The sequence below is a fragment of the Brachyhypopomus gauderio genome, chromosome 5 (genome assembly GCF_052324685.1).
Source record: "Brachyhypopomus gauderio isolate BG-103 chromosome 5, BGAUD_0.2, whole genome shotgun sequence".
Lineage (NCBI taxonomy): Eukaryota > Metazoa > Chordata > Actinopteri > Gymnotiformes > Hypopomidae > Brachyhypopomus > Brachyhypopomus gauderio.
In genome coordinates this window covers 13566190-13591635 of record NC_135215.1, presented here as the reverse complement: position 1 = coordinate 13591635, position 25446 = coordinate 13566190, and the positions used below count along the sequence as shown (strand labels likewise).

Here is a 25446-nt window from a genome sequence, read left to right as displayed (position 1 = left end):
TAATAATAATAATAATACGTTCAATTTATATAGAGCCTTTCTCACACTCAAGGTCGCTTTACATAGACACAGCGATGGGAGAGAAAATATGCTGTTTTCCTTGTCTTGCCACGTTTATTATTTCATAATATTCTTTGCTTTTTATGAGACATGATTTTAAAATTACACATCGTCTGCTATTATCTCTACATTTTGGGTACGGTGTACCTGCTTGCCTTGTGCGCAAAGAGTCGCTGTGCTTCATGAAAATGTATTGAGACGGTGTTTACTAGTCGCCACGTCAGCATCAAATTTGGAAGAAGACGCCTTCGAGGGTGGGTTTACGTCTTGGTTTCGCGTCCTACAGGGATATTTTGTTGTCTTGGCATATGGACGCGGTTTTCCATTAAATATTTCCTTCTGTGACATTTCGGAAACATTTGGTTTTATTATGACAATGTGCATTCGGCTAGGAAACAACGGAAGCGAAATGAGAGTCCAAGCTTGGTTAAGGTACGTCTTGATTTTCGTCGTGCTGTTGTCCACTATCTTTAGAACCGCAACTGCCGTGACACACTATTCAGTCCCAGAAGAAATGGAGGAAGGATCTGTGGTGGCAAATTTAGCAGCAGATTTAGGGCTGGATGTACAAACGTTAAACAAACGGAAAATGCGTTTGGATACGATCGCTACGAAGAAATACTTGGATATCAACAAAGAAACCGGAGAACTGTATATTTTACAAAAGATAGACAGGGAATATCTTTGTATTTCCAAAATGACGTGTTATCTAAAACTAGATGCAACGATAGAAAATCCGATTCGAATGTTTAACATCGAGATAGAAATTATAGATATCAACGATAATGCTCCACATTTTAGGAGAGATACAATGCACTTGGATATTTCCGAATCAACGCCGGTTGGGGAAAGATTCTCTCTGAACAATGCGCTGGACCCAGATATTGGCAGTAATTCAATAAACACTTATTACTTAAGTGAAAACGCCCACTTTACAATTGAAATACAAACTGGACGAGATGGTTCTAAATTTGCTGACTTGATTATGAAAAAATCTTTAGACAGAGAGGAGCAGGCTATTCATAATCTGATACTCACTGCAGTAGATGGCGGAGTGCCCGTGCGTTCAGGAACAGCCAACATCATAGTTCGCGTTCTGGACACAAACGACAACGCCCCTCATTTCGATAAGGAGAGTTATACCGTGCACTTAATGGAAAACTCGCCCATTGGAAGCCTTGTTGTAAAATTAAACGCAACAGATACAGACGAGGGCACAAATTCGGACATAAAATATTCTTTTAGTCTTTATACTTCGGAAAAAACACAAGAGACTTTCAGTTTAAATGAAAACAATGGTGAGATCAGAGTCAAAGAGATGATTAATTATGAAGATTTTAAGATTTATGATATGGAAGTTATTGCAACAGACAAAGGGTCCACTGCTTTAACAGGCCAGTGTAAGTTAACAATTCTGATAACAGATATGAATGACAATCATCCAGAAATTTCTATTAAGTCATTTTCAAGCCCCATTAAAGAAGATATATCTGTAGGTACAGTTATTGCATTGGTTAGTGTGAGTGATAAAGATTCAGGAGAAAATGGACAAATATATATTCATATTTCAGAAAAACTACCTTTTAAGCTTAAAGAATTATCTGACAACTATTTTGAATTGGTAGTTTCTGAACCATTAGACCGTGAAAACATATCAGAATATGACATAACATTTACAGTTCAAGACAGGGGCAACCCCCCATTATCTGATAATGAAACAATAAATTTAGAACTTCTTGACATAAATGACAATGTACCTAAGTTTCCACAGACTTTCTACACAATAAATGTTATGGAAAATAACACACCAGGAGCATTGTTAGGTTCTATAACTGCACATGACCCAGACCTCCATGAAAATCAGTATCTAGTTTACTTCATAATTGAAAAGGAAATAGTGAACACCTCTATGTCTATGCTGTTCTCCATTAATCCAGAGAATGGTAATCTTTATGCACTAAAGACATTTGATTATGAGATAGAGAAGGAGTTCCTTTTCCACATTGAGGCCAGAGACTCTGGTGTTCCTCCACTCAGCAGTAACGTTACTGTTCACATTATTATTATGGACCAGAATGACAATACACCTGTCATAGTGTCTCCATGGCGCGCACACGGCTCAGTCGTGGAAGAAAAGATCCAGAGATCCATTGATAAAGGAACTCTGATAGCAAAGGTTATTGCTATTGATACGGACTCGGTGCACAACTCCCGAATCACATACCAGTTTCTACAGAACACGGATGCTACATTGTTCAGCTTGGACCAGTATAATGGAGAAATACGGACCATGAGAATGTTCAGCTACAGAGACTCACGCCACCAACGGCTGGTAGTGATCGCTAAGGACAACGGAGATCCCTCTCTCTCTGCTACAGTCACAATCAAACTGTCCACAGTGGAGACCGCTCTTAAAACATACGCTGACATGACTGAAGTGACTTTGGAATATGACATCTTCTCAGACTTGAACCTGTATCTGGTGATCGGACTGGGTTCAGTGTCATTTCTGTTACTGATCACTATACTGGTCACCATCGTGCTGAAGTGTCAGAAACCGAAGCCCAGTAAAGCGGCTCCTCCGTGTAGGAACAGTGTGATCAGTGAGAGGAACTCCACCATCGCAGACTCCACCCTGGTCTCCAATGATGCCTACTGGTACAGCTTGTTTCTAGCAGAGACCAGGAAAGGAAAACTAGTAGTTAGACAGCCTGTGCCAAAGGGGTCGCGGTACATCGTGTCCAGTATACCGAGGAGCACAGGACTGACTGAGACTAGTGACTCAGCTGCATCTACTTTACAGGTAGGATGCAAAGTATGACACAATTTTTGTTATTTTCTGGTTAGTGCAGCATGATTAATACATCTATGGTCTTATGCTGTTTGTGTGAATTGCATTTGTCATTCTAATACACTTTACCTTATAAGTGACTTTGTAAAATAAATATGAATGTAAACAGTGGCACTGTAATTTTAGTTCAAATCAATATTCTGGTGTAGGATTAATCTATCCTGGTCTAGATTTAGACTATACTGGTCTAGGATTTGTCTACATGTTCATAATGCAAGCAGTGTTATTCCCCAGAGAAAAGATTATTGACACTTTCATGATGACCAGAATTAAACTTTTTAGCTCTGTTTATGTAGTCAATCATTTAACCACGTCTTGGAATTTACTGACAGACATGCACCCGTCATGCACAAAGAGTCGCTGTTCACCACGAATACATACCTCGCCTTGAAATATGTATCGCCATCATTGTTTCTTACAGCATGACGAAAGCAAGGTTACAATCTAGCTTGCAGGACTATTCACTTTCCCTTCGATTGGTCTGTACTGTTTTTGTCCTCTGACTTTTAGCGACGAATATATTTCACGTAACGTCTTGGTTTTGCCGAACCTATATATTTTTGCTGTCGTTGCTTTGCGCGCGGAGCTAGCAGTCATGGAAGCGAATTTGAAAGCCCAGTATCGGTTAAGGTACGTTTCGATGTTCTTCTTGTTGTCCGTCGTATTTAAACCAGCCCTTGCCGTTATCCATTACTCAATTCCTGAGGAAATGGAAGAGGGGTCCGTAGTTGCAAATCTGGCAGCAGATTTGAGCCTTGATTTAAAGACTCTACGTGAACGTAAAATGCGTTTGGACGTAGCTTCCAACAGGAAATATTTAGATGTTAAAAAAGATACGGGTGAAATGTACATTGTAGAGAGAATTGACAGGGAGTATCTTTGCCTATCAAAATCTGCCACAACGTGTGTTCTCAAACTGGACGCCACAATAGAAAACCCAGTGCGACTGTTTAATATTGAACTTGAGATAATGGACATTAATGACAATGCCCCACAATTTCGAAGAGACACTATGCACTTGGACATTTCAGAGGCAACTACCGTGGGGGAGAGGTTTTCCCTGACTAATGCTGTGGATCCCGACATCGGTTCAAATTCCGTGAAAACATACTATCTGAGTGAAAGTGATCATTTCAGTATTGAGATTCAGACGGGACGAGACGGATCGAAATTTGCTGATTTGATTCTCAAAAAGACTTTAGACAGAGAAGAGCAGGATATTCACAGTCTGATACTCACTGCAGTAGATGGCGGAGTGCCGGCGCGGTCAGGAACAGCCAGTATTATTGTTCGCGTGTTGGATACAAATGACAACGCCCCTCAGTTCGACAAGGACAGTTATACTATAAACTTAATAGAAAACACCCCGATCGGAAGCTTAGTAGTGAAATTAAACGCAAGCGATGAAGACGACGGAACAAATTCAGAAATTATATATTCTTTCAGCCTATATACTTCTGAGAAAACACAGAACACGTTTAGTTTGAACCAAGAAAATGGAGAAATTAGAGTAAAAGAGATGGTAAATTTTGAAGACTTCAAAATTTACAATATGGAGATTATAGCAACTGACCAAGGAAAAAATTCTTTATCTGGACAATGCAAATTAACTATTTTAATTACAGATATGAATGACAACCACCCAGAAATTTCAATAAAGTCTTTCACTAATCCCATTAAAGAGGATATAGCTGTGGGCACAGTTATTGCAGTGGTTAGTGTGACTGATAAAGACTCAGGAGAAAATGGTCAAATGGATGTTTATATTTCTGATGGACTTCCTTTTTTGCTCAGAGAATCATCAGATAATTATTACGAGCTTGTTATAACAGCACCGCTGGATCGTGAAAAGATTCCAGAGTATGACATCACATTTACAGTTAAAGACAGGGGCAACCCTCCATTATTCGATAATGAAACAGTAACTTTAGAACTTCTGGATGTCAATGATAACGTTCCACAGTTCCCTCAGACATTCTATACGATTCCTGTTATGGAAAATAATGCACCAGGGGCCTTATTATATTCTTTAACTGCTATTGACCCAGATCTCCATGAAAATCAGTATCTAGTTTATTTCATAATTGAAAAGGAAATTGTAAACACCTCGATGTCCATCCTGTTCTCCATTAATCCAGAGAATGGTAATCTTTATGCACTAAAGACATTTGATTATGAGATAGAGAAGGAGTTCCTTTTCCACATTGAGGCCAGAGACTCTGGTGTTCCTCCACTCAGCAGTAACGTTACTGTTCACATTATTATTATGGACCAGAATGACAATACACCTGTCATAGTGTCTCCATGGCGCGCACATGGGTCAGTGGTGGAAGAGAAAATACCCAGATCCACTGATAAAGGAACTCTGATAGCTAAAGTGATTGCAATTGATACGGACTCGGTGCACAACTCCCGGATCACATACCAGTTTCTACAGAACACGGATGCTACATTATTCAGCTTGGACCAGTATAATGGAGAAATACGGACCATGAGAATGTTCAGCTACAGAGACTCACGCCACCAACGGCTGGTAGTGATCGCCAAGGACAACGGAGATCCCTCTCTCTCTGCTACAGTCACAATCAAACTGTCCACAGTGGAGACCGCTCTTAAAACATACGCTGACATGACTGAAGTGCCTTTGGAATACGACATCTTCTCAGACTTGAACCTGTATCTGGTGATCGGACTGGGCTCAGTGTCATTTCTGTTACTGATCACTATACTGGTCACCATCGTGCTGAAGTGTCAGAAACCGAAGCCCAGTAAAGCGGCTCCTCCATGTAGGAACAGTGTGATCAGTGAGAGGAACTCCACCATCGCAGACTCCACCCTGGTCTCCAATGATGCCTACTGGTACAGCTTGTTTCTAGCAGAGACCAGGAAGGGAAAACTAGTAGTTAGACAGCCTGTGCCAAAGGGGTCGCGGTACATCGTGTCCAGTATACCGAGGAGCACAGGACTGACTGAGACTAGTGACTCAGCTGCATCTACTTTACAGGTAGGAGACATTGAAACTTTCCATGTGCAAGTCTTCACTTTCACAGATGTACATAAGGTATTTGAATGCACAGTTCTTCTAATTTGTTACTTCTTAATCACATTTTTATTTATATATGACAGCAGTGCAGTCTGATGTACTTGTCATGTGTTTTTCATCTAACCTAACCTCCTGGGAACCAGGGAAAAAAGTGTCATCCACTTTCTTTTTTGTTGTGATTTCCTAACTATTTATGGTAAAAAAAAAACAACTTACAATTTAGATTTTTTAAAATTTCATTTTTATTTTCATTTTACAGCATGTCCATTATAGTAGACAAAAAGACCATTTAGTATAAAAATAGAGAAAAAACCTAAACCATGAAAATGGTTTAATGAACCATGAATTTGGCTTGTAGAATGATAAGTTCACTCTTAAAACAGGTTTAACATTTAGAACACCCCATGTACTGGATATTTTTTCCTTTGCAGGCTTTATTTCTGCAATCCTCTGCATCATGGCAATCTATCCTTAAGTGGACTAACAATCCAGTTTAGTATGAAAAGTGAACTAAACTTAAAAGTTGACAATGAACTGAGTTTACCTGTAGAGTTACACTTCAAAAACAAAACAACCCTCAAAACAGGTCGTCATTCTTTATGTTTAATTTCATATTTTGCATTCTTCAGCGATGATAATCCATGAAGCAATTCTTTTTTTTTGGTGATGCACAGAAACCTTTCACATTTAGCACACCTCATGTACGTATTTCCTTTGTAGCCCTTGTTTCTGCATCTCTCTGCATTCTTGATATTTTCATCATTTCTGGCATGTGTATAGCTCCCAGTTTTCACACAGATGGCTCTGGTTGTGGATTCTTACTTTGGTTGGTGGTTCATACTCTTCTTCACTGTCTTCATTGTTGCCATCAAGTTCTGGACTATCCAACAACTCCTCAGCCAGATGCAGTTTAAAATCAAAATACTGTTCTGTGTTCTTCACTGATCGGTTTAGTGCTTTGCTGTCAGACTTGTACTAGATCCAGGAGTTTGTGATTGCAACATCAAAAAAGTGAGTAATCACACGTGTTGTCCATTTTGTGGTTCTGTTCGACATGCGGTAAAACTCAGCATGTGGTCACATAAGTCTACACCTCCCATGTGTCCTTATATTGTTTGATCATTGCTGGTCTTCTCACCTGGACATGTTTTTTTTTTCTTTTTTGGACCACCTGAGGCAAATATCCTCTGGGTCTCCTCCATGCACAGTGGATGCCATTATCACTGCTTTATCATTATACCATTTTGTGAGAGCCAGCTCAGGATTCCTTCTGACCACCAACACTGATGTTCCTCTCCCCTGCTTTTGCATCGTCTTGTCTCCTGGTAGCTTGCATTCCTTTGGGACTCGGTTTGTCATTATGGTCCCTGTCGCTGGAATGCCCTTTGCTTGGAATGTATCCATGAGCTTAATTGTGATGAAGTACCGGTCAAAGAACAAGTGGCTCCCGGTTCGAACAGTCTCAACCATACGCAGAACTGATGCTACTCCAATGCCGTGTGCTTGGTCCCTGAATGTATTCTTCCCCTGAAAGTCTTCAAAATCACGCACTAGGCTATTTGGAGAAGCAAGGACAAAGACCTTTAAGCCAGTAGGGTTTAGCTTGCCAGGAACAAACTGCCTGACTGGACAGCGACCAGTGAATGGTATAAATTGCTCATCAATGCAGGCCTTCTGTGGTCTTGGAAGGCTGAGACAACCTTACTTCACACATTCAAGTAAAGGCCTGACTCTCCACAAAATGTCTATTTTCTAATGTCAACAGAGACTGCTAGGTCATCAACAAATTTTAAGCAGCTTCAAATCTTGAAGAATCTGTCTCTTGACATTTTGCCACTTATAATGGGCACTTTTGTTTTTTTGGCCCAAAACATTTTAATTCTGAGATAGCCAAGGCAGGCCATGTGGACTTAGACCCCAAAGAAGATCCTAATTTCTTGAGGAGTAGTATTCAGAGACACTCCTCTGGATTGTAGCTCTCTTTGATTAGTGAATCTTGACAAATCTTCAAAGGTTTTGTGATCTATGTACAGTACTGTGAAAAGTATTGAAATGGACTCCAGTCAGCATATGATCTTGGGTCATCTTCATAGTCAGGAAGCACAGGTAGCAAAGGTGTGAATCTATAATGACAAATACTAATTATTTAAACAAAAAGACCAGCAGGAACAAGCACAATGAAGAAAATTCTGTTACATCATAGGACCAAGAGTTTAAAGCCAAGTAGCTCATCCACTGAGTTTCTGTTCATCAACATGTCTATAATAACATTTATAAATATGAATGAATTACTTTATGCACTGACTAAATCAAGTAATGGAACAAAAATACACACTATTCTTGGTCCACAGAGAACACCTTTCCTGTTTATCACTGTCTGTCTCTGCCTCTGTCTCTGTGCCTATCTCTGAGACTCCTGCATCTTCATCCTGTTCCTCCTCCTCTTCCACATTCTCTTCAAGCACAGGATCATAATCCCCATCTCTCTCATCATCTGAGAGCTCCATATCTGAGTCTCCCTGAACTATCCTGTACAGAATCTTCTCTGCTTCAGTTCTGTTCCCTAAAACAGTGTGGAGTTAAATATCATCCTGGTGTCCATTGTGCTGGACATTCATAAACAAGCTAATATTTCAAATCCTAAATAATGTTAGTGTATACAGAATTTAAAATATAATTCCTAACATGTTCATCAACAAAAACGTGTCAATATCATAAGAAAAATCACAATAAATAGACAATATTTGACGTACCTTTCCACCTTCCATAAAATGTGCTTGTTCCTATGGAAGCCATCTTGGAGAGAAAGAAATGGGAGGTTCCCAGCAACCAACCCAGTCACATGACATATCAATCGAAAGAGGATGTCCTCTTTATAAGACAGCAGGAATTTATAGAGTAGATCAAAAAGATAAAAGAGTTATGTATGTAAAAGTATTGTCCACTACAAAGAACACAAGTCTATGGGTTGGTTTTCAGGAGGACCTAGATTTCATCTACCTAAAGTACCTAGAATTTTATGGTGTCCAATTTGTTACTTTGCACAATGAGCCACTGTTCACCTGTAAAATTAATTAGTCTTTACATTGTTCTGGTGTTGATTCAGTTCCACGGTTCGCTTTACACTGGAATCTGAACAGAGGTACTCGGCATCTGTCTCTTGCATCATTTACTCTTTGTATGTTTTTACATGGCTTATTAATTCCACAGTTTCCCATAAACCCAGTTGTTTTGCACACTGGAATAAAATTCTGTGCAGTAATGTAATCATGGGTTAACTCACTTCACTGAAGTTGCTGTTTCTCACTCTTTCTTCTTTTGTTTGCTTTCTTTAATACTGTGTCTGCTGTTACCCATTATTCTATTCCTGAGGAGATGAATGAACGATCCATCATCGCCAATCTAGCAACCAATTTAGGCCTTGATGTCAAGGAGCTGAACAAGCGTGAAATGCGTTTAGAGATTATGGCGAGTAAAAAATATTTGCAGGTGAATAAAGAGACTGGAGACTTGAACATCCAATAGCATATGAACAGGGAACATTTATATGCGTTAAAACCAAAAACTACCTGCTTCATGAAACTGGACATCACTGTTTCATAGCCAATACGCATGTTCGGTATTGAACTAGAAATAATGGACATTAATGATAGCGCACTGCAGATTCATAGGGACATCATTCACTTGGACATTTCAGAATCTACTCCTGTGGAAGACTAGTGAAATAAGTGAAAATTAGAACTTAACGATAGAAATTAACTTTAGCCAATATGAATCAAAATCTATGGAATTTTATTTGAACCAAACCTCTGGGTAAAAAAATGTCCTGTGCATAATTTGATGCAACAGATTATGTTGGCATAGTGATGTGGTCAGGATGAGCCAGGATAACTGTATGCTTGATACAAATAACCATCATACTAAGGAATATTAATTGGTTATATAATAAACTTAACATGAATATCTCCAACAAATTAGCATATTGGGTTATTGTATAGCATATACACATTAGAAAAAAGGCACAAGCCATCATTTCATTTGACTAAATATATTGGAAGATTATGGTTAAAAATATTCATCATGAAGATTTTCGAAACCATGAACTGGAGATAATAGCACAAGATTAAAAAGTTAGTAGACCCTAAGGAGTTCAGTAAGACTAACAGGTATACAATATAATAATGCTGAAATTCCCCTGAACTATTTCACCTGTGAATTAAAATAGGCCTACTATAGCTGAAAGTACAGGTGTTGCATCGTCTAGCGTAAGAGATTCACATGAATCTTATCTAAACAAGTTTATTAACACGTTTAGATGTTTAAGTATTTTTTGCTCGATTTATATTATATAATATTTCATGCTCAGACGCCCTCTTGCACAAAGAGTCGCTGTTCACCACGAAAACACACTTCACAAATGAATCTGCCATGACGATTTCCTTATTGTGGAGACTAGCTGTATCCGCTTTCAGGACTACACGCTTTCCTCTATCGGTCCTTACTGTTAACTCACATTTGATTATTTCTTGTTACATCCAAGCTGTCCGGAATCTAGCTGTTTTTGCTCTGATTGCTCTGCGCGCGACAATGGAAGCGAATTTAAAAGTCCAGGGCTGGCTAAGGTACGTTTTGCTTTTTTGCCTATTGTCTGTTCTTGTTACACCAGCCCTTGCCGTTACACATTACTCAATTCCTGAAGAAATGGAAGAGGGATCCGTAGTGGCAAATTTAGCAGCCGATTTGGGCCTGGATTTGAAATCTCTCGGTGAACGTAAAATGCGTTTGGACGTAGCTTCTAACAGGAAATATCTAGACGTTAACAAAGATACAGGCGAGATGTACATTGTAGAGAAGATCAACAGAGAACATGTGTGTACATCAAAGTGGGCAACTTGTATTCTCAAACTGGACGCCACAATAGAAAACCCAGTGCGATTGTTTAATATTGAACTTGAGATAATGGACATTAATGACAATGCCCCACAATTTCGAAGAGACACTATGCACTTGGACATTTCAGAGGCAACTACCGTGGGGGAGAGGTTTTCCCTGACTAATGCTGTGGATCCCGACATCGGTTCAAATTCCGTGAAAACATACTATCTGAGTGAAAGTGATCATTTCAGTATTGAGATTCAGACGGGACGAGACGGATCGAAATTTGCTGATTTGATTCTCAAAAAGACTTTAGACAGAGAAGAGCAGGATATTCACAGTCTGATACTCACTGCAGTAGATGGCGGAGTGCCGGCGCGGTCAGGAACAGCCAGTATTATTGTTCGCGTGTTGGATACAAATGACAACGCCCCTCAGTTCGACAAGGACAGTTATACTATAAACTTAATAGAAAACACCCCGATCGGAAGCTTAGTAGTGAAATTAAACGCAAGCGATAAAGACGACGGAACAAATTCAGAAATTATATATTCTTTCAGCCTATATACTTCTGAGAAAACACAGAACACGTTTAGTTTGAACCAAGAAAATGGAGAAATTAGAGTAAAAGAGATGGTAAATTTTGAAGACTTCAAAATTTACAATATGGAGATTATAGCAACTGACCGAGGAATAAATTCCTTATCAGGACAATGTAAATTAACAATTTTAATTACAGATATGAATGACAACCACCCAGAAATTTCAATAAAGTCATTCACTAATCCCATTAAAGAGGATATAGCTGTGGGCACAGTTATTGCAGTGGTTAGTGTGACTGATAAAGACTCAGGAGAAAATGGTCAAATGGATGTTTATATTTCTGATGGACTTCCTTTTTTGCTCAGAGAATCATCAGACAATTATTACGAGCTTGTTATAACAGCACCGCTGGATCGTGAAAAGATTCCAGAGTATGACATCACATTTACAGTTAAAGACAGGGGCAACCCTCCATTATTCGATAATGAAACAGTAACTTTAGAACTTCTGGATGTCAATGACAACGTTCCACAGTTCCCTCAGACATTCTATATGATTCCTGTTATGGAAAATAATGCACCAGGGGCCTTATTATTTTCTTTAACTGCTATTGACCCAGATCTCCATGAAAATCAGTATCTAGTTTATTTCATAATTGAAAAGGAAATAGTAAACACCTCAATGTCCATCTTGTTCTCCATTAATCCAGAGAATGGAAACCTTTATGCACTAAAGACATTTGATTATGAGATAGAGAAGGAGTTCCTTTTCCACATTGAGGCCAGAGACTCTGGTGTTCCTCCACTCAGCAGTAACGTTACTGTTCACATTATTATTATGGACCAGAATGACAATACACCTGTCATAGTGTCTCCATGGCGTGCACATGGGTCAGTGGTGGAAGAGAAAATACCCAGATCCACTGATAAAGGAACTCTGATAGCTAAAGTGATTGCAATTGATACGGACTCGGTGCACAACTCCCGGATCACATACCAGTTTCTACAGAACACGGATGCTACATTATTCAGCTTGGACCAGTATAATGGAGAAATACGGACCATGAGAATGTTCAGCTACAGAGATTCACGTCACCAACGGCTGGTAGTGATCGCCAAGGACAACGGAGATCCCTCTCTCTCTGCTACAGTCACAATCAAACTGTCCACAGTGGAGACCGCTCTTAAAACATACGCTGACATGACTGAAGTGCCTTTGGAATATGACATCTTCTCAGACTTGAACCTGTATCTGGTGATCGGACTGGGCTCAGTGTCATTTCTGTTACTGATCACTATACTGGTCACCATCGTGCTGAAGTGTCAGAAACCGAAGCCCAGTAAAGCGGCTCCTCCGTGTAGGAACAGTGTGATCAGTGAAAGGAACTCCACCATCGCAGACTCCACCCTGGTCTCCAATGATGCCTACTGGTACAGCTTGTTTCTAGCAGAGACCAGGAAGGGAAAACTAGTAGTTAGACAGCCTGTGCCAAAGGGGTCGCGGTACATCGTGTCCAGTATACCGAGGAGCACAGGACTGACTGAGACTAGTGACTCAGCTGCATCTACTTTACAGGTAGGATAGAACGAATCTTTGCATATGAACAAAACTTTTGAATGCTCTTAAATGTACTGTGAGATTTTTTTTTGCAAGTTGATATTTCTCATTATTTCTTATTTGTATACAAGGAAAGCACTGCCATTTCCCTGATTGCTCTGTAATTTGGGTAAAGTGTGAAAGCTCTTTTGCAAGCATGGTAGTGGCCCAAACATCTGATTCATGCTCCTCCTGAACTCAGTTTTGTGGAGTTGGTTTTAAGAGAACTCTGGTCTGGTCTGCTGTGTGTGCTGTAGCTATTTCTCCCAGCTCTGCATATTGGGTTGTGTAAGTGCTTCATTCTGTAACATTTTAACTGTTTAAACTTTTCAGTCACTTTGTGTTTCAAGTTTTGTGATGGTGAAGGAAATATTTTAGCATATTGTGGAATGTACTATACTCTGCTATAGTCATGTAACAGAAAAAGAGACACGTCAGTGAACTCATTACACTTTTTATGTATTTTCAAAGATTCAATTTATATTTTTCCTTAACTGACTCAAGACTCAACTCAGACCTTCTTTTAACTAACTTTTGACTTAACTCAGACTTTTGTTTAACTGACTTGTGATGTGAAATGTGACTTAAAACTTTAAGTGAAGTTTAAGTATGGCAAAAGATAGAATCTAATCACTAAAATGTTTTTTTTCTGTTTGATCTCACATGAGTGTCTTGCTTGTCAATCCCAAAACAGTCATGCACAATGTTTTATATTCTTTTGCATCTCTTTCTTCTGGCACTGACTTTAAATTCAGCAAGGCTACACAGACCTTTAAAATCCTCACATTCAAAAGTCAGAAAGTCAAAAGAACTTCAAAGTACTCCATGCAGCATGAAACAAAGAACATTAACAAACCACTGAATTGCATAAAACATCTTAAAACTCACCAGACATTTGGTGTGGACAGCAAACATGCATGCTAGCCTGTAAATTATTAGCCAGACAGCTAGCTAATAAAAGTTTTTTTCTATTAAGCTCCATATCATTTAAGCAGAGTCTAGCTTTTTGTAGCTACATGATCAATGGTTCTGCTGCCATGTTCTTCTTAGATGATACTAGTTTGCAGAGCAGCATGAATTTAACTTTAGGTTTCAGGCACCGTTCCATGCCTTTGTGATTGAGAATGCGTTAGTAACCTCATAAATAGGCTAAATGCGACTATGAACTATAAATAATAAGACTATACAAACATTGTCTACGGGGGACTTGAGGCTCAGCTTAGGCTCTTATCCAGATACTGGAAAATTAATTGGGACTTGCACCCTAGAGACTCGAGACTTGACTCAACTATGAAGTGTCTTGTGAATGTATTTGCGATATAATAAACCCACGATATCACTATTATCCATCAGCATATGCCTAACAAATATACTCTTCAAAATGACAAGAGCAAAGCTACTGTAATATGCTCACCTTTGATGAGCAAGCGCGTGCAATGAGAGCATCCTTCTGTAACGCGTTTCTCGTGCTGGGCTGCACACAAAAACTTTCTCATTTTAGAAAGACTCCTCCTTTGTATGTGACCGTGCTCGGTGAAATGCCCTTTGCCCATAAATCACTCTTCTTTGTCGCTTGAGTGTGTGATTCCAAAGTAAACAATGAAAAGTAGTAGACGGATTAACAGAGTATACCTAACGTTTTGCAAACCTGCACGCGGAAAGGTGACGTATGGAGTTGCAGAATCGAACCTTAGTTCTGGTGGAATTATTCTGTGTGAAAGTCTACCAGCAATCATGAGCGCCTCCCCTAAAACGAGCCCCAAATCCTTCACGTCTTCGGACGGAAGACTTCGGAACAAGTATGGAAAACGCGCTCGAGACTGTCTAATGGCTTAGCGTGCGCAACGGGTCGCTGTTCACCAGTAAAACGCATCGGAGTCATTTAATGTTTCGGACGTCATGACAGTCCCTTTCGCAGGAGTTCGCCTAGCATTTAATGTCGACTGTGGAATTGCTCCGTGTCTCAGGCAATGCTAAATATTTCTGCACCTCTACATGATTGATCAGTTCTACGGACTGCCACCAAACGCACCATTTTACGCACCGGAATAGCATCACTTATAGTAATGGAAACGCGCGTTTACTCACATCGTATGAGTAGGTACGTCCCAATCTTTCTTCTTTTGTTTGCTATCTTTAATACTGCGTCTGCTGTTACCCATTATTCTATTCCTGAGGAGATGAATGAAGGATCCGTCGTCGCCAATCTAGCAACTGATTTAGGCCTTGATGTCAAAGAGCTGAACAAACGTAAAATGCGCTTAGAGATTATGGCAAGCAAACGATATTTAGAGGTGAATAAAGAAACTGGAGACTTGTACATCCAAGAGCGTATGGACAGGGAACATTTGTGTGCTTCAAAAACCACCTGCTTCGTGAAACTGGACGCCATTATTGAAAATCCAATACGCATGTTCAACATTGAACTAGAAATAATGGATATTAATGATAACGCACCGCAGTTTCGTAGGGATACCATACACTTGGACATTTCAGAATCTACTCCTGCGGGCGAGCGGTTCTCTTTAACTAACGCTTTTGATCCGGACGTTGGAACAAATTCGATCAAAACATATTTTCTCAGTGAGAACGAGCACTTCACGGTTGAAATTCAGAGTGGCCGCGATGGATCGAAGTTTACGGATTTGATTTTAACAAAAGCGCTCGACCGAGAAGAGCGTCCTGTGTTCAGTTTGATCCTCACTGCTGTTGATGGTGGCGTGCCACCGCGGTCTGGAACAGCCAGCATAATTGTTCGTGTACTGGACACAAACGACAATCCTCCCCAATTCGAGAAAGACAGTTATACAATAAATCTAACAGAAAATTCTCCAATCGGAAGTCTTGTTATGAAATTAAACGCAACGGACAGGGACGAGGGAACAAATTCAGATATTGAGTACTCATATAGCCTCTACACGTCTGAAAAAACACAAGCCACGTTTAGTTTGAATAAGGATAATGGGGAGATTCGAGTTAGAGAAATGATTAATTATGAGGATTTCCGGATATATGTCATGGAAATATTAGCAAAAGATAAAGGAGTTAGTAGTCTTTCTGCACAGTGCAAAGTAACCGTTCTGATTACAGACATGAATGATAATCACCCTGAAATTTCAATAAAATCATTTTCAAACCCCATTAAAGAAGATGTGAGTATAGGCACAGTTATTGCAGTAGTCAGTGTGAGTGATAAAGACTCAGGAGTAAATGGGCAAATAGATGTACACATTTCTGATAAAATGCCATTTGGCCTCAAGGCGTCTTCTGATAACTACTATGAGCTTGTCGTTACTGAATCGCTGGATCGTGAAAGGATTCCAGAATATGACATCACATTTACTGTTACAGATAGAGGGAGCCCTCCATTATCAGACAATGAAACAGTAACTTTAGAACTTCTGGATGTCAATGATAATGTTCCACAGTTCCTTCAGACATTCTATACGATTCCTGTTATGGAAAATAATGCACCGGGGGCCTTATTATGTTCTATAACTGCTATTGACCCAGATCTCCATGAAAATCAGTATCTAGTTTATTTCATAATTGAAAAGGAAATAGTAAACACCTCAATGTCCATCCTGTTCTCCATAAATCCAGAGAACGGTAATCTTTATGCACTAAAGACATTTGATTATGAGATAGAGAAGGAGTTCCTTTTCCACATTGAGGCCAGAGACTCTGGTGTTCCTCCACTCAGCAGTAACGTTACTGTACACATTATTATTATGGACCAGAATGACAATACACCTGTCATAGTGTCTCCATGGCGCGCACATGGCTCAGTGGTGGAAGAGAAAATACCCAGATCCACTGATAAAGGAACTCTGATAGCTAAAGTGATCGCAATTGATACAGACTCAGTGCATAACTCCCGGATCACATACCAGTTTCTACAGAACACTGATGCTACATTATTCAGCTTGGACCAGTATAATGGAGAAATACGGACCATGAGAATGTTCAGCTACAGAGACTCACGCCACCAACGGCTGGTAGTGATCGCCAAGGACAACGGAGATCCTTCTCTCTCTGCTACAGTCACAATCAAACTGTCCACAGTGGAGACCGCTCTTAAAACATACGCTGACATGACTGAAGTGCCTTTGGAATATGACATCTTCTCAGACTTGAACTTGTATCTGGTGATCGGACTGGGCTCAGTGTCATTTCTGTTACTGATCACTATACTGGTCACCATCGTGCTGAAGTGTCAGAACCCGAAGCCCAGTAAAGCGGCTCCTCCGTGTAGGAACAGTGTGATCAGTGAGAGGAACTCCACCATCGCAGACTCCACCCTGGTCTCCAATGATGCCTACTGGTACAGCTTGTTTCTAGCAGAGACCAGGAAAGGAAAACTAGTAGTTAGACAGCCTGTGCCAAAGGGGTCGCGGTACATCGTGTCCAGTATACCGAGGAGCACAGGACTGACTGAGACTAGTGACTCAGCTGCATCTACTTTACAGGTAGGAGAGAACAAATCTTTTTTCACTTTCAGCAAAAATGCTTATCCAAAGCAAAAAGAAATGAGTAGTCATGGTTTGGTGGTTAGGGAACCGGTCTTGTGATTGGAGGGTCGTGGGTTCGATTCCCAGGCCTAAGGCCATGACTAAGGTACCCTTGTGCAAGGGACCTAACCCCAACTGCTCCCCAGGTGCCGGGCTAGGGCTGCCCACCACCCTAGGCACGTGTGCACCACAGCCCCCTAGTAATCACTAGTGTGTGTGTGTTACCTGCACAGATGGGTAAATGCGGAGGACAAATTTTGATTGATGTGAAAATCACAATTCATTTCATTTAACCTGCTTTGCTGGCATGCAAGGCTCATTACATTTCTATTAGTATACATGGCTAAAGGCCAACTGTTGGCCTATCGATCCATTCGGCCTATGTTCCATTCACTTTAAGGTAATCAATTTTATATATTCTCTATTTTCACTTGCACTGAGGTATACCTTGTTGTTTTCTGTTGCGAATTCTTGGATACTTCGTACATTTTTCTTGGCATTTTCTCACAACTTCTATTTTGGGATTATACAATTTGTTTGAGTGTGTGTGTGTGTGTGTGTGTGTGTGTGTGTGTGTGTGTGTGTGTGTGTGTGACACTATATGTCTAATGGTATATGTACATCCCACCTCACTTTGTAGTTATTCTGTCATTGCCTGCCTGTTGCTCACAGGCATATTGTCTCAGTCACTGGTGGTGAAAACACATGTTGCAATCCAGGCATTCGTGCCCAACATCAGCTCCTGACCTCACAAATGCGTTTTTATCAAATGTCCCATAGATGTTGGTACTCCAAAGTTTTGTGGTAGCCTTGCCATAAAAGTGGAACTTGCTAAAGTCTTGTAATAGTCAGCATATTATTGGCCTTATTATTGGCCTAGAATATGGCTAACTGTATAGGGGGTATAGTTAGCCATATTCATGCCTGTGGGTTTAGAATGAGATGTCCAACAAACTCATGTTGACATACTGTTGCATTTTTAGTGTGTTTTGTGTTGTATTTTAGTTACTGTATGTGTTATTTATGGCAGTTTTTTCCTATTTAGTTTTTTAAATCAAATATTCCAGCATTCCAGCCATTTCAGTTTTGTCAATATAGGCTTTTTACAACATCTTTGCAATACATTGATCAAGGTTTTATAGTGGAGTGTGTGTTGAAGATACATTATAAATGTATTTTACCCAATGACAATGATTCTTTTATAACCAATTCCCAAATAATAATGATTTTGACAGTTTTGTCTAGTTTGTGTATTGGTTTACATTCCTAGTCCAGGCCTCAGTGGGTAAATATCAAGTTCTGTAGCCTGGATCAGTGTGGTTGGTGCGGCAACATGGGTGGAAGATGTCCACTGCTGTGGGTCCCAAGCACTGGGACTGAGAGTCACCACTGCAGGGTCGTTCTGAAATATCATACTTTCAGTATCTTTCCTGCTTCCTGCTTCCTGTTCACCCCTTCCCCCCTCTTCCTGCCCGGTCATGCTTATTGCTGTTTCAGAATATGTGTCCCTTATAAGGTTCCTGTTTGACTGCAACAATCATGCCACAAAGGATCTTTCTATAAGTCTCTCTCACATTAATACAGATCAACAGACTGACCCTACAGAGGAGATGTGACACTGGTTATGTGCGTATGGATAAAGATGCTGAAATGAATGGATTCTGGATTTGTGTTAGTGATTGTGAATTTCAGCTGGGTGTGTCTGCATATATTCTATAATTAAGGCTAAAGCTTCCTTCTTTATGTTCACTCTATTCTTAAAAATAATATCAACACAAACATCTATAATGGATTGAAGTGCAATGTATATATAGTTTTGTGATATTAAGTCTGAGTACTTGTATGTATTTACATGATCCATTCTGCACTGTTGTATAAGCATAGAACATTCTTAGATTTTCTGAGAAATATTATTACTTGGCCTAACTGAGCCATGATACACGTGTTTTTTTTTTTAAGGTTAAAGGTCACAATCTCTTACCCATTCTGCCAGGGGCTGTTTTAGGTGGGCCCTGTATTTAAATATTTAGGAGAAATATACTTGCAGCAAGCTCTCTATATTTCCCTTTCTCTCTTTTTGCTGTATTCTATGTTGCTGTGTTCATAACTATTTGAAAAGCCTCTCAGATTGCTTGTGCTGATTTAAAATGAGGGTTTGACTTAGAGTTCAGATGTAATATTTGTGTTCACCTCCCCCTCCTCTTGCTCAGCTGTCTGCTGGTACTGACCTGCGTCTGATGTGTGCTAGTGGCTGACATATTGCTTTAGTCTCTCTCTCAGCTGTGTGGCCTGTTTTGTCCTCCCTGCTGCCTACTTGCAGGCAAAATTAACTCAAATCTAAATCCAGTGTGTATTTTTATGGAGAAAAACTGTGTCAGGAGATTCTGATCTAGTGTATCAGCTGCCTTGCACGACTGCAGCAGGATATGCAGGGAGTGTTACGTCATTGGATTAGTTTACAGTTTCGTCTAGCTGCATTAACATTTAACAGATAGAACTGTTAGAAATGCCAGTACGTTAAATGGAGCAGAATGCAGTAAGCATTTGTGTGTGCGTATTTGTGTGTATGTGCGCATGCGAGAGAGAGAGAGAGAGGAGGGGGAAGGGAGAAAGAAGGTAGAGAGAGAAATGGGGGAGTGGGGGGAGATAGAAAGGGAGAAAGAGAGAGAGAGAGGGAGGGAGAAAGAGAGTCTTATTTGTCATTACAGTAGTTTGTTAATGAATGGTTTTTAGTTATTGGTTGTTATTGTTATTTAGATTTTAATATTGTTTTGAAATTAATCACTTTTGCTGGGCATGCCAACACTGTGGAACATCCTGTACAATGTGTCACTAGCTATGTTATTAGGTACAGGTACGTTATAGTTGCAGGTCTGTCTGTTCAGTGACGTTGTGGCCATACACAGAATGTAAGTCAGCCTACACACAGCAGAGGCCCAGCAGCAATGGTGCCAGTTGAGCTGTAGTCTACACCAGTAACAGTGTTAAGAAATAATGTTTCTAATAAAGTAAATGGGGATCTATTTCTATGTCGTTTTGATATTTTACTCAAGTTAATATTTTTGATGTTTCGTTTTCTGCTAACATCTGTTTTTGCAGTGACCTACAGGCCTACGCAGGGCTGCTTTCTGGTCTGTCTCCTAGAATTTCTGCGCTAATAGCTAATTCTGCAATGTAGCTGTTTTTGATCATACCAATGTACAATTCAAATGTAATGACTGTCAGTGTTTCATGTAATGCTCCTTACTGTGAAAGATTTTACCACTGTCCTTGTGTCACTCCATAACACAATGATTGAAATTCCTGTTTCTTGTTTTTGTTTCCGTTCTGAAGTACTCAAAATGAACGAGGTCCATTCCTGTGCTGGAGGTATGCAGTCCTGCCGTCCCCTTTCTGGAGCACCCCAACAAAAGGCCCTTTGACCTTTGATCTTTTCTGAAATGAGTGCAACTGTTCTTTCCTTTGTTTTTTATGTATTTCCTGTGAGTTTGAAATGTCACGTTGTAGGAGGAGTTGTGGAACTCATTTAATCAGCTGAATGTCATTGCTTCAGTACTTTTTACATTGTCACAAACCTATAAACCATTTTGACCCCTTATAAATCTTTACCACAGGATTCTTAAAGATATGTGGGTTGCCAGATTGACACCTAGATAAAATGTCGTGTTAAATCTTATGGCACCTGTTGCTTAAGTTTCTGACCAATAAAGTACTATAGTAGGTGTGTTCTCAAGTCCATAATTTCCATTAAGAGTCCTGGTCAGCAGATATTTAAGTAACAATAATGATCAGCCATTCTTTGGTCTGCTTGACAGTGATTCTGTGTTAAATAGTGGTCCAGATTAAAGCAAGAAAGTAATCTCTGCTTTGTCTTCAGTACTGCCACTGATTTGGACACTTACATGTACACACCTGTCACAGAAACTGCAACCTGTGCCTACTTGTATTTGCATTTCACAGCTGAACAATAGACAATGTGAAACTGAAATGAATAAAAGCTTAAATTTAACTTTTTATTGCACAGAGCTTCTATTCACCTTTATCAAAGTCAAGTCTCTTATTTTCCTAGATTTGCAACTGCTTTTCTAACACAAGCCTTCACTTGCCTATTTAAGCAATGTAATCAATGACAGAGAAGAGTTTCTTCACACACCCTCCGCATAGTATCATGCATGATGTGATTTTTAATGATGTGTGTTCATTGTATCCTAGACACAGTTAGTGCAACCTGTTTGAAGTCTGTTTCTTTAGTGCATTTTTGTTAGACTGTGTTTAAATAGTTGTGTGAATATAGGGGTTCACGTACTGCTTCCGGTGAATTCTTGTTCTCGAACAACGTAGTGTGATTTCTGAGAAATGACAAGATTACTCTCTCTCTCTCTCTCTCTCTCTCTTAGAGAGAGAAAGAGAGAGATAGATAGATAGATACCCCGTCACCAAGGCCAAACTTTATTTTTTAGGGGTTTTGCTCGAAGCCCCTTGTTTGCGTGACAGGCCTCAGCTGCATGTGATGTGTTGAGATTCTGGCCTACCACTGGGATGTGGTTGGTGCAAGTTCCACCTCTCACTATCTAACTGTTCTCTCTCTTGTAGGCATCTACAACCACCAGCAGCAGTTCCTCGTGAAGCCCCCCCTTCCACTCATGTTGTCAGAAGAAAGAACAACGAACCACACCCACCCACCGCTGGCCTGCTTTTCTGGATACCTACCCATACCTCTGCTGTGTTTCAGAATATACGTCCCATATAAGGTTTCTGTTTGACTACTACAACCATGCAACAGAAGTTCTTTCCCTTAGTCTCTCCCACATTAACACAGATCATCTGACTGGCTCAACAGAGAAGACGTGACTGGTTGAGAATCGATGTGGTTCCATGGCAAAGGAGATCAAAGATGTTACTCCCACACACCTGATACACAAACTCATCTCCCTTCAGACTGGCCAATGTGTTTATTGCATTAACATTCATGTTAATTCAAGATGCATGCATCTGCATGGATAAGGCTTTACTGTGATCTTTGCATTAAGCAACATAAGGAGCAGAAGACATCTCTCCAGTGGACTTTTCTGGAAGTCTAAAACATCCATCAAATGAGGAATGAAGTAAAACACAGATAAGGATGCTGAGATGAATGGATTCTGGATTTGTGTTAGTGATTGTGAATTTCATCTGGGTGTCTGCATATATTCTATAATTAAGGTTACATTTTCCTTCTTTATGTTCACTTTATTCTTAAAGATAATATCAACAAAAACATCTTAATTGGTTTGAAGTGTAACGGATAAATTGTTTTGTGATATTAAGTCTGAGTACTTGTGTGTGTTTTACCTTATCTGTGCTGTTGCAGTAGTTTGTTCCTGTGTAAAAAGCAGTGAGACTGTAGAACCATGGAACATTCTTGGATATTATCAAAATATTTACTTTTGGAAATATTCTTGCTTGACCTAACTGAGCCATAATGCAAGTGTTTTGTTTGTATTTTTGTTGTTTTTAAGGTCAAAGGTCACTGTCTCACCCATTCTGCCAGGAGCTGTGGTTTGGTGGTTGTTGTTTTTAAATATTTACTTCTGGCAAGCTATGAATTCATTCGATTTTTGCTGTATTCTAGCTCATGTTGCTGTATTCTAGCTCCTTTTGCTGTATTTGTACTTTGAAAAGCCTCACATGTGCTGATTTAAAATGAGGGTTTTCGTACAACCAAAACAAACAATCAAAAAAAAAAAACCCTTAAACATCCTGCTGGTTGTAGTCATGGAGACTTGACTTAGAGTGCAGATGTAAAATGTAACCCTGCTTACTCTGGATGTTGTCATATCAACTTCCTAGGTTACATTGTTTTATCATAACACACATATGAGCACAAATTCTGCTGGCATGGAGTGGACCTGCTTCTCGAGCCTGCTGTGATGGTGTAGAGGGACTGAGTCACATACTTGAGAAAAGCAATTTTAATAATCTGTTCCAACAATAATGTGTTCTTTTAAACTTCTTCAACGTTTACGTTTAATGTTTAAAACATGGAAATGAAACAATGTTTTGATGATTTTGAAGTTATCCCTACATATGCGCAGTACTTTTAAAGTATTGAAATGTTTAGAACTGGACTGTTTAAGTCAATTGCACCTTTATTTTTATGATATATTAAGTTACTGCTTGTTAAGTGTTTTTTTTTTCCATTTTTGTAAAGTATTATATTGGTGGTGCAATATGTAGATTACTATGCTTTTGTTAACTTTTAGTATGCAGAAAATAATTTGGTAAGTGCAGAGTTGTACTACATGCTGAGAAGTATATTCATTGTGAACAGTAATCAGAGCCTTCATGGTCAAATGTGGATGAGTTCTGATGGTTTCCCCAGGCAGTGCAAATGTGTCAAGAGTTCAATGTGTTATGAGTCAAAGTATTACTAATTCATAGAGTACAGACTGATCTGCAGGGCTGTACCCCTGCAAACACATACCCTTTTGTTTGTACATTTAAAAATATATTCCTGCCCTGTCTTATTTTTGTTTGTGTGCCAAAGCAACCCATGTTAATGCATTTTGAGCTTGCGGTCACTTCAGACATCATTAAGCGAACCCAGAGAGATACAGAGTGGCCAGCATGGTGTAGAGTAGAGGATGCAGTGGGGAGGCCTGTGATGGGAGGGGCGAGCAGGAGTGGATGATGCAGCTAGAAGTAGGTCACCCTCATCTCTCAGCTTGCGAAAGTCCATCTGTGCTATTAAAAAATGGTCAGACTACTCATAATTGCCTGATTCCTGGGGAAGGAACAGTCACTTTTTGCTTTTCTCCTATTCCTGTTTTTATTTCTATCAGTTTGTCTTTTAAGTGCGTGTTAAGCTCTCCTAACTTACTGCCACTTCCAGTGTGCTGTTCCTGATGAACTTGATCTCGTCACACTCTCTGCCATTGTAAGGTTGTGTGTATAGGGCACCAGCTTCTAGTTGTACTAATAGCCTTTCTTCCTGCCTGGGAGGAAGCCCCACAGATTCCCCCTCTTTGTCATTCAAGAACCTGTCTCCAGCTTTATTAAAGTGTATACAGTGAAGCAGAATAAACATGTGAGTCATCCATTTGTATGGCAAAACAGAAATACTGCAAATCATCATTGTGATGACAGTATTTGTGATATTATTTATTTATTTGTTTATTATTACTGCTCATGTAACGTGAACTTGCAGCTTATAGAATGTTCAACTGAAAGGCACATAGATCCTGATATTTGTAACTATTAAATTACATGTTGTTCGATGCACTACTACAATGATAACTATATGATATTATAGTGACTGCTTGGATGTTAATATATGTCTGAATGAAGTAAAGTAGAGAAACCACTGATGTTGCTGTGTTAGTACTAATATTGTGATCATCACAAAATCAGAAATGTAGGGGTTGTTTTTGCATTCCTCCCGCCTCTTATGTATGCATGATGCAGTGCTATTTATTTATGTATTTATTTATTTATTTGGTATGTTGAGTGGCTGGTATCATAGATATCAACACTGAGATGGCTGAAACATTGAAAATCACAGTTTTTATATTTTTTGTATAATGTTTACTTATGCTTGATTTTTTTATGAACACTGTAAACTGTACTGTCTACTTAATACTTAGAATAACATTTCTGTAAATATAAAAGTGTGAATAAAATCCTTTAAAAGATGTTGTGTGTGACAGCAGTACAGCTGTGTTAGAAGGGCACAGCTCCTCTCCTTCAATAAGCTTGACCTTATCAGGAGAGAGACCACAGTGTTGCTCTGTAGCTTCTGCTGACTGCATAGATACACCCTGTTTCTTGCATGCCCCCCCCCCCCCCCCACACACACACACACACAGATGCAGAATCTTTACTCTTTCCCACTGCTTTCAGTCACAGAAATAATAGTAAACCATTGAATCATGTTACGTCCCCTGTCTCAGAAATCTTGCCTCATAGCCCCAACCTTCATCGTGTGGATA

At 39.7% G+C, this 25446-nt stretch overlaps 3 protein-coding genes across 3 annotated transcripts in view; all 3 read left to right on the top strand.

The window, feature by feature from the left end:
- Positions 1-23253, top strand: part of LOC143513852 (uncharacterized) — a 43080-nt gene extending 19827 nt beyond the window's left edge. The window contains exon 3 of the mRNA XM_077004556.1: positions 22073-23253. Coding sequence (XP_076860671.1) covers positions 22073-22105 — 33 coding nt within the window. The 3' untranslated portion in view covers positions 22106-23253. The remainder of the gene's footprint in view (positions 1-22072) is intronic.
- Positions 223-2896, top strand: LOC143514530 (protocadherin alpha-C2-like). The gene has a single exon (XM_077005846.1). The coding sequence runs from the start codon at positions 431-433 to the stop codon at positions 2879-2881; it is 2451 nt and encodes an 816-aa protein (XP_076861961.1). The 5' UTR covers positions 223-430; the 3' UTR covers positions 2882-2896.
- Positions 3327-6050, top strand: LOC143513731 (protocadherin beta-16-like). The gene has a single exon (XM_077004467.1). The coding sequence runs from the start codon at positions 3507-3509 to the stop codon at positions 6048-6050; it is 2544 nt and encodes an 847-aa protein (XP_076860582.1). The 5' UTR covers positions 3327-3506.
- Positions 23254-25446: the final 2193 nt, after the last annotated feature.

Coding starts and splice junctions, on each gene's coding strand:
- LOC143514530 (XM_077005846.1), top strand. CDS start 431: ATGACAATGTGCATTCGGCTAGGAAACAACGGAAGCGAAATGAGAGTC.
- LOC143513731 (XM_077004467.1), top strand. CDS start 3,507: ATGGAAGCGAATTTGAAAGCCCAGTATCGGTTAAGGTACGTTTCGATG.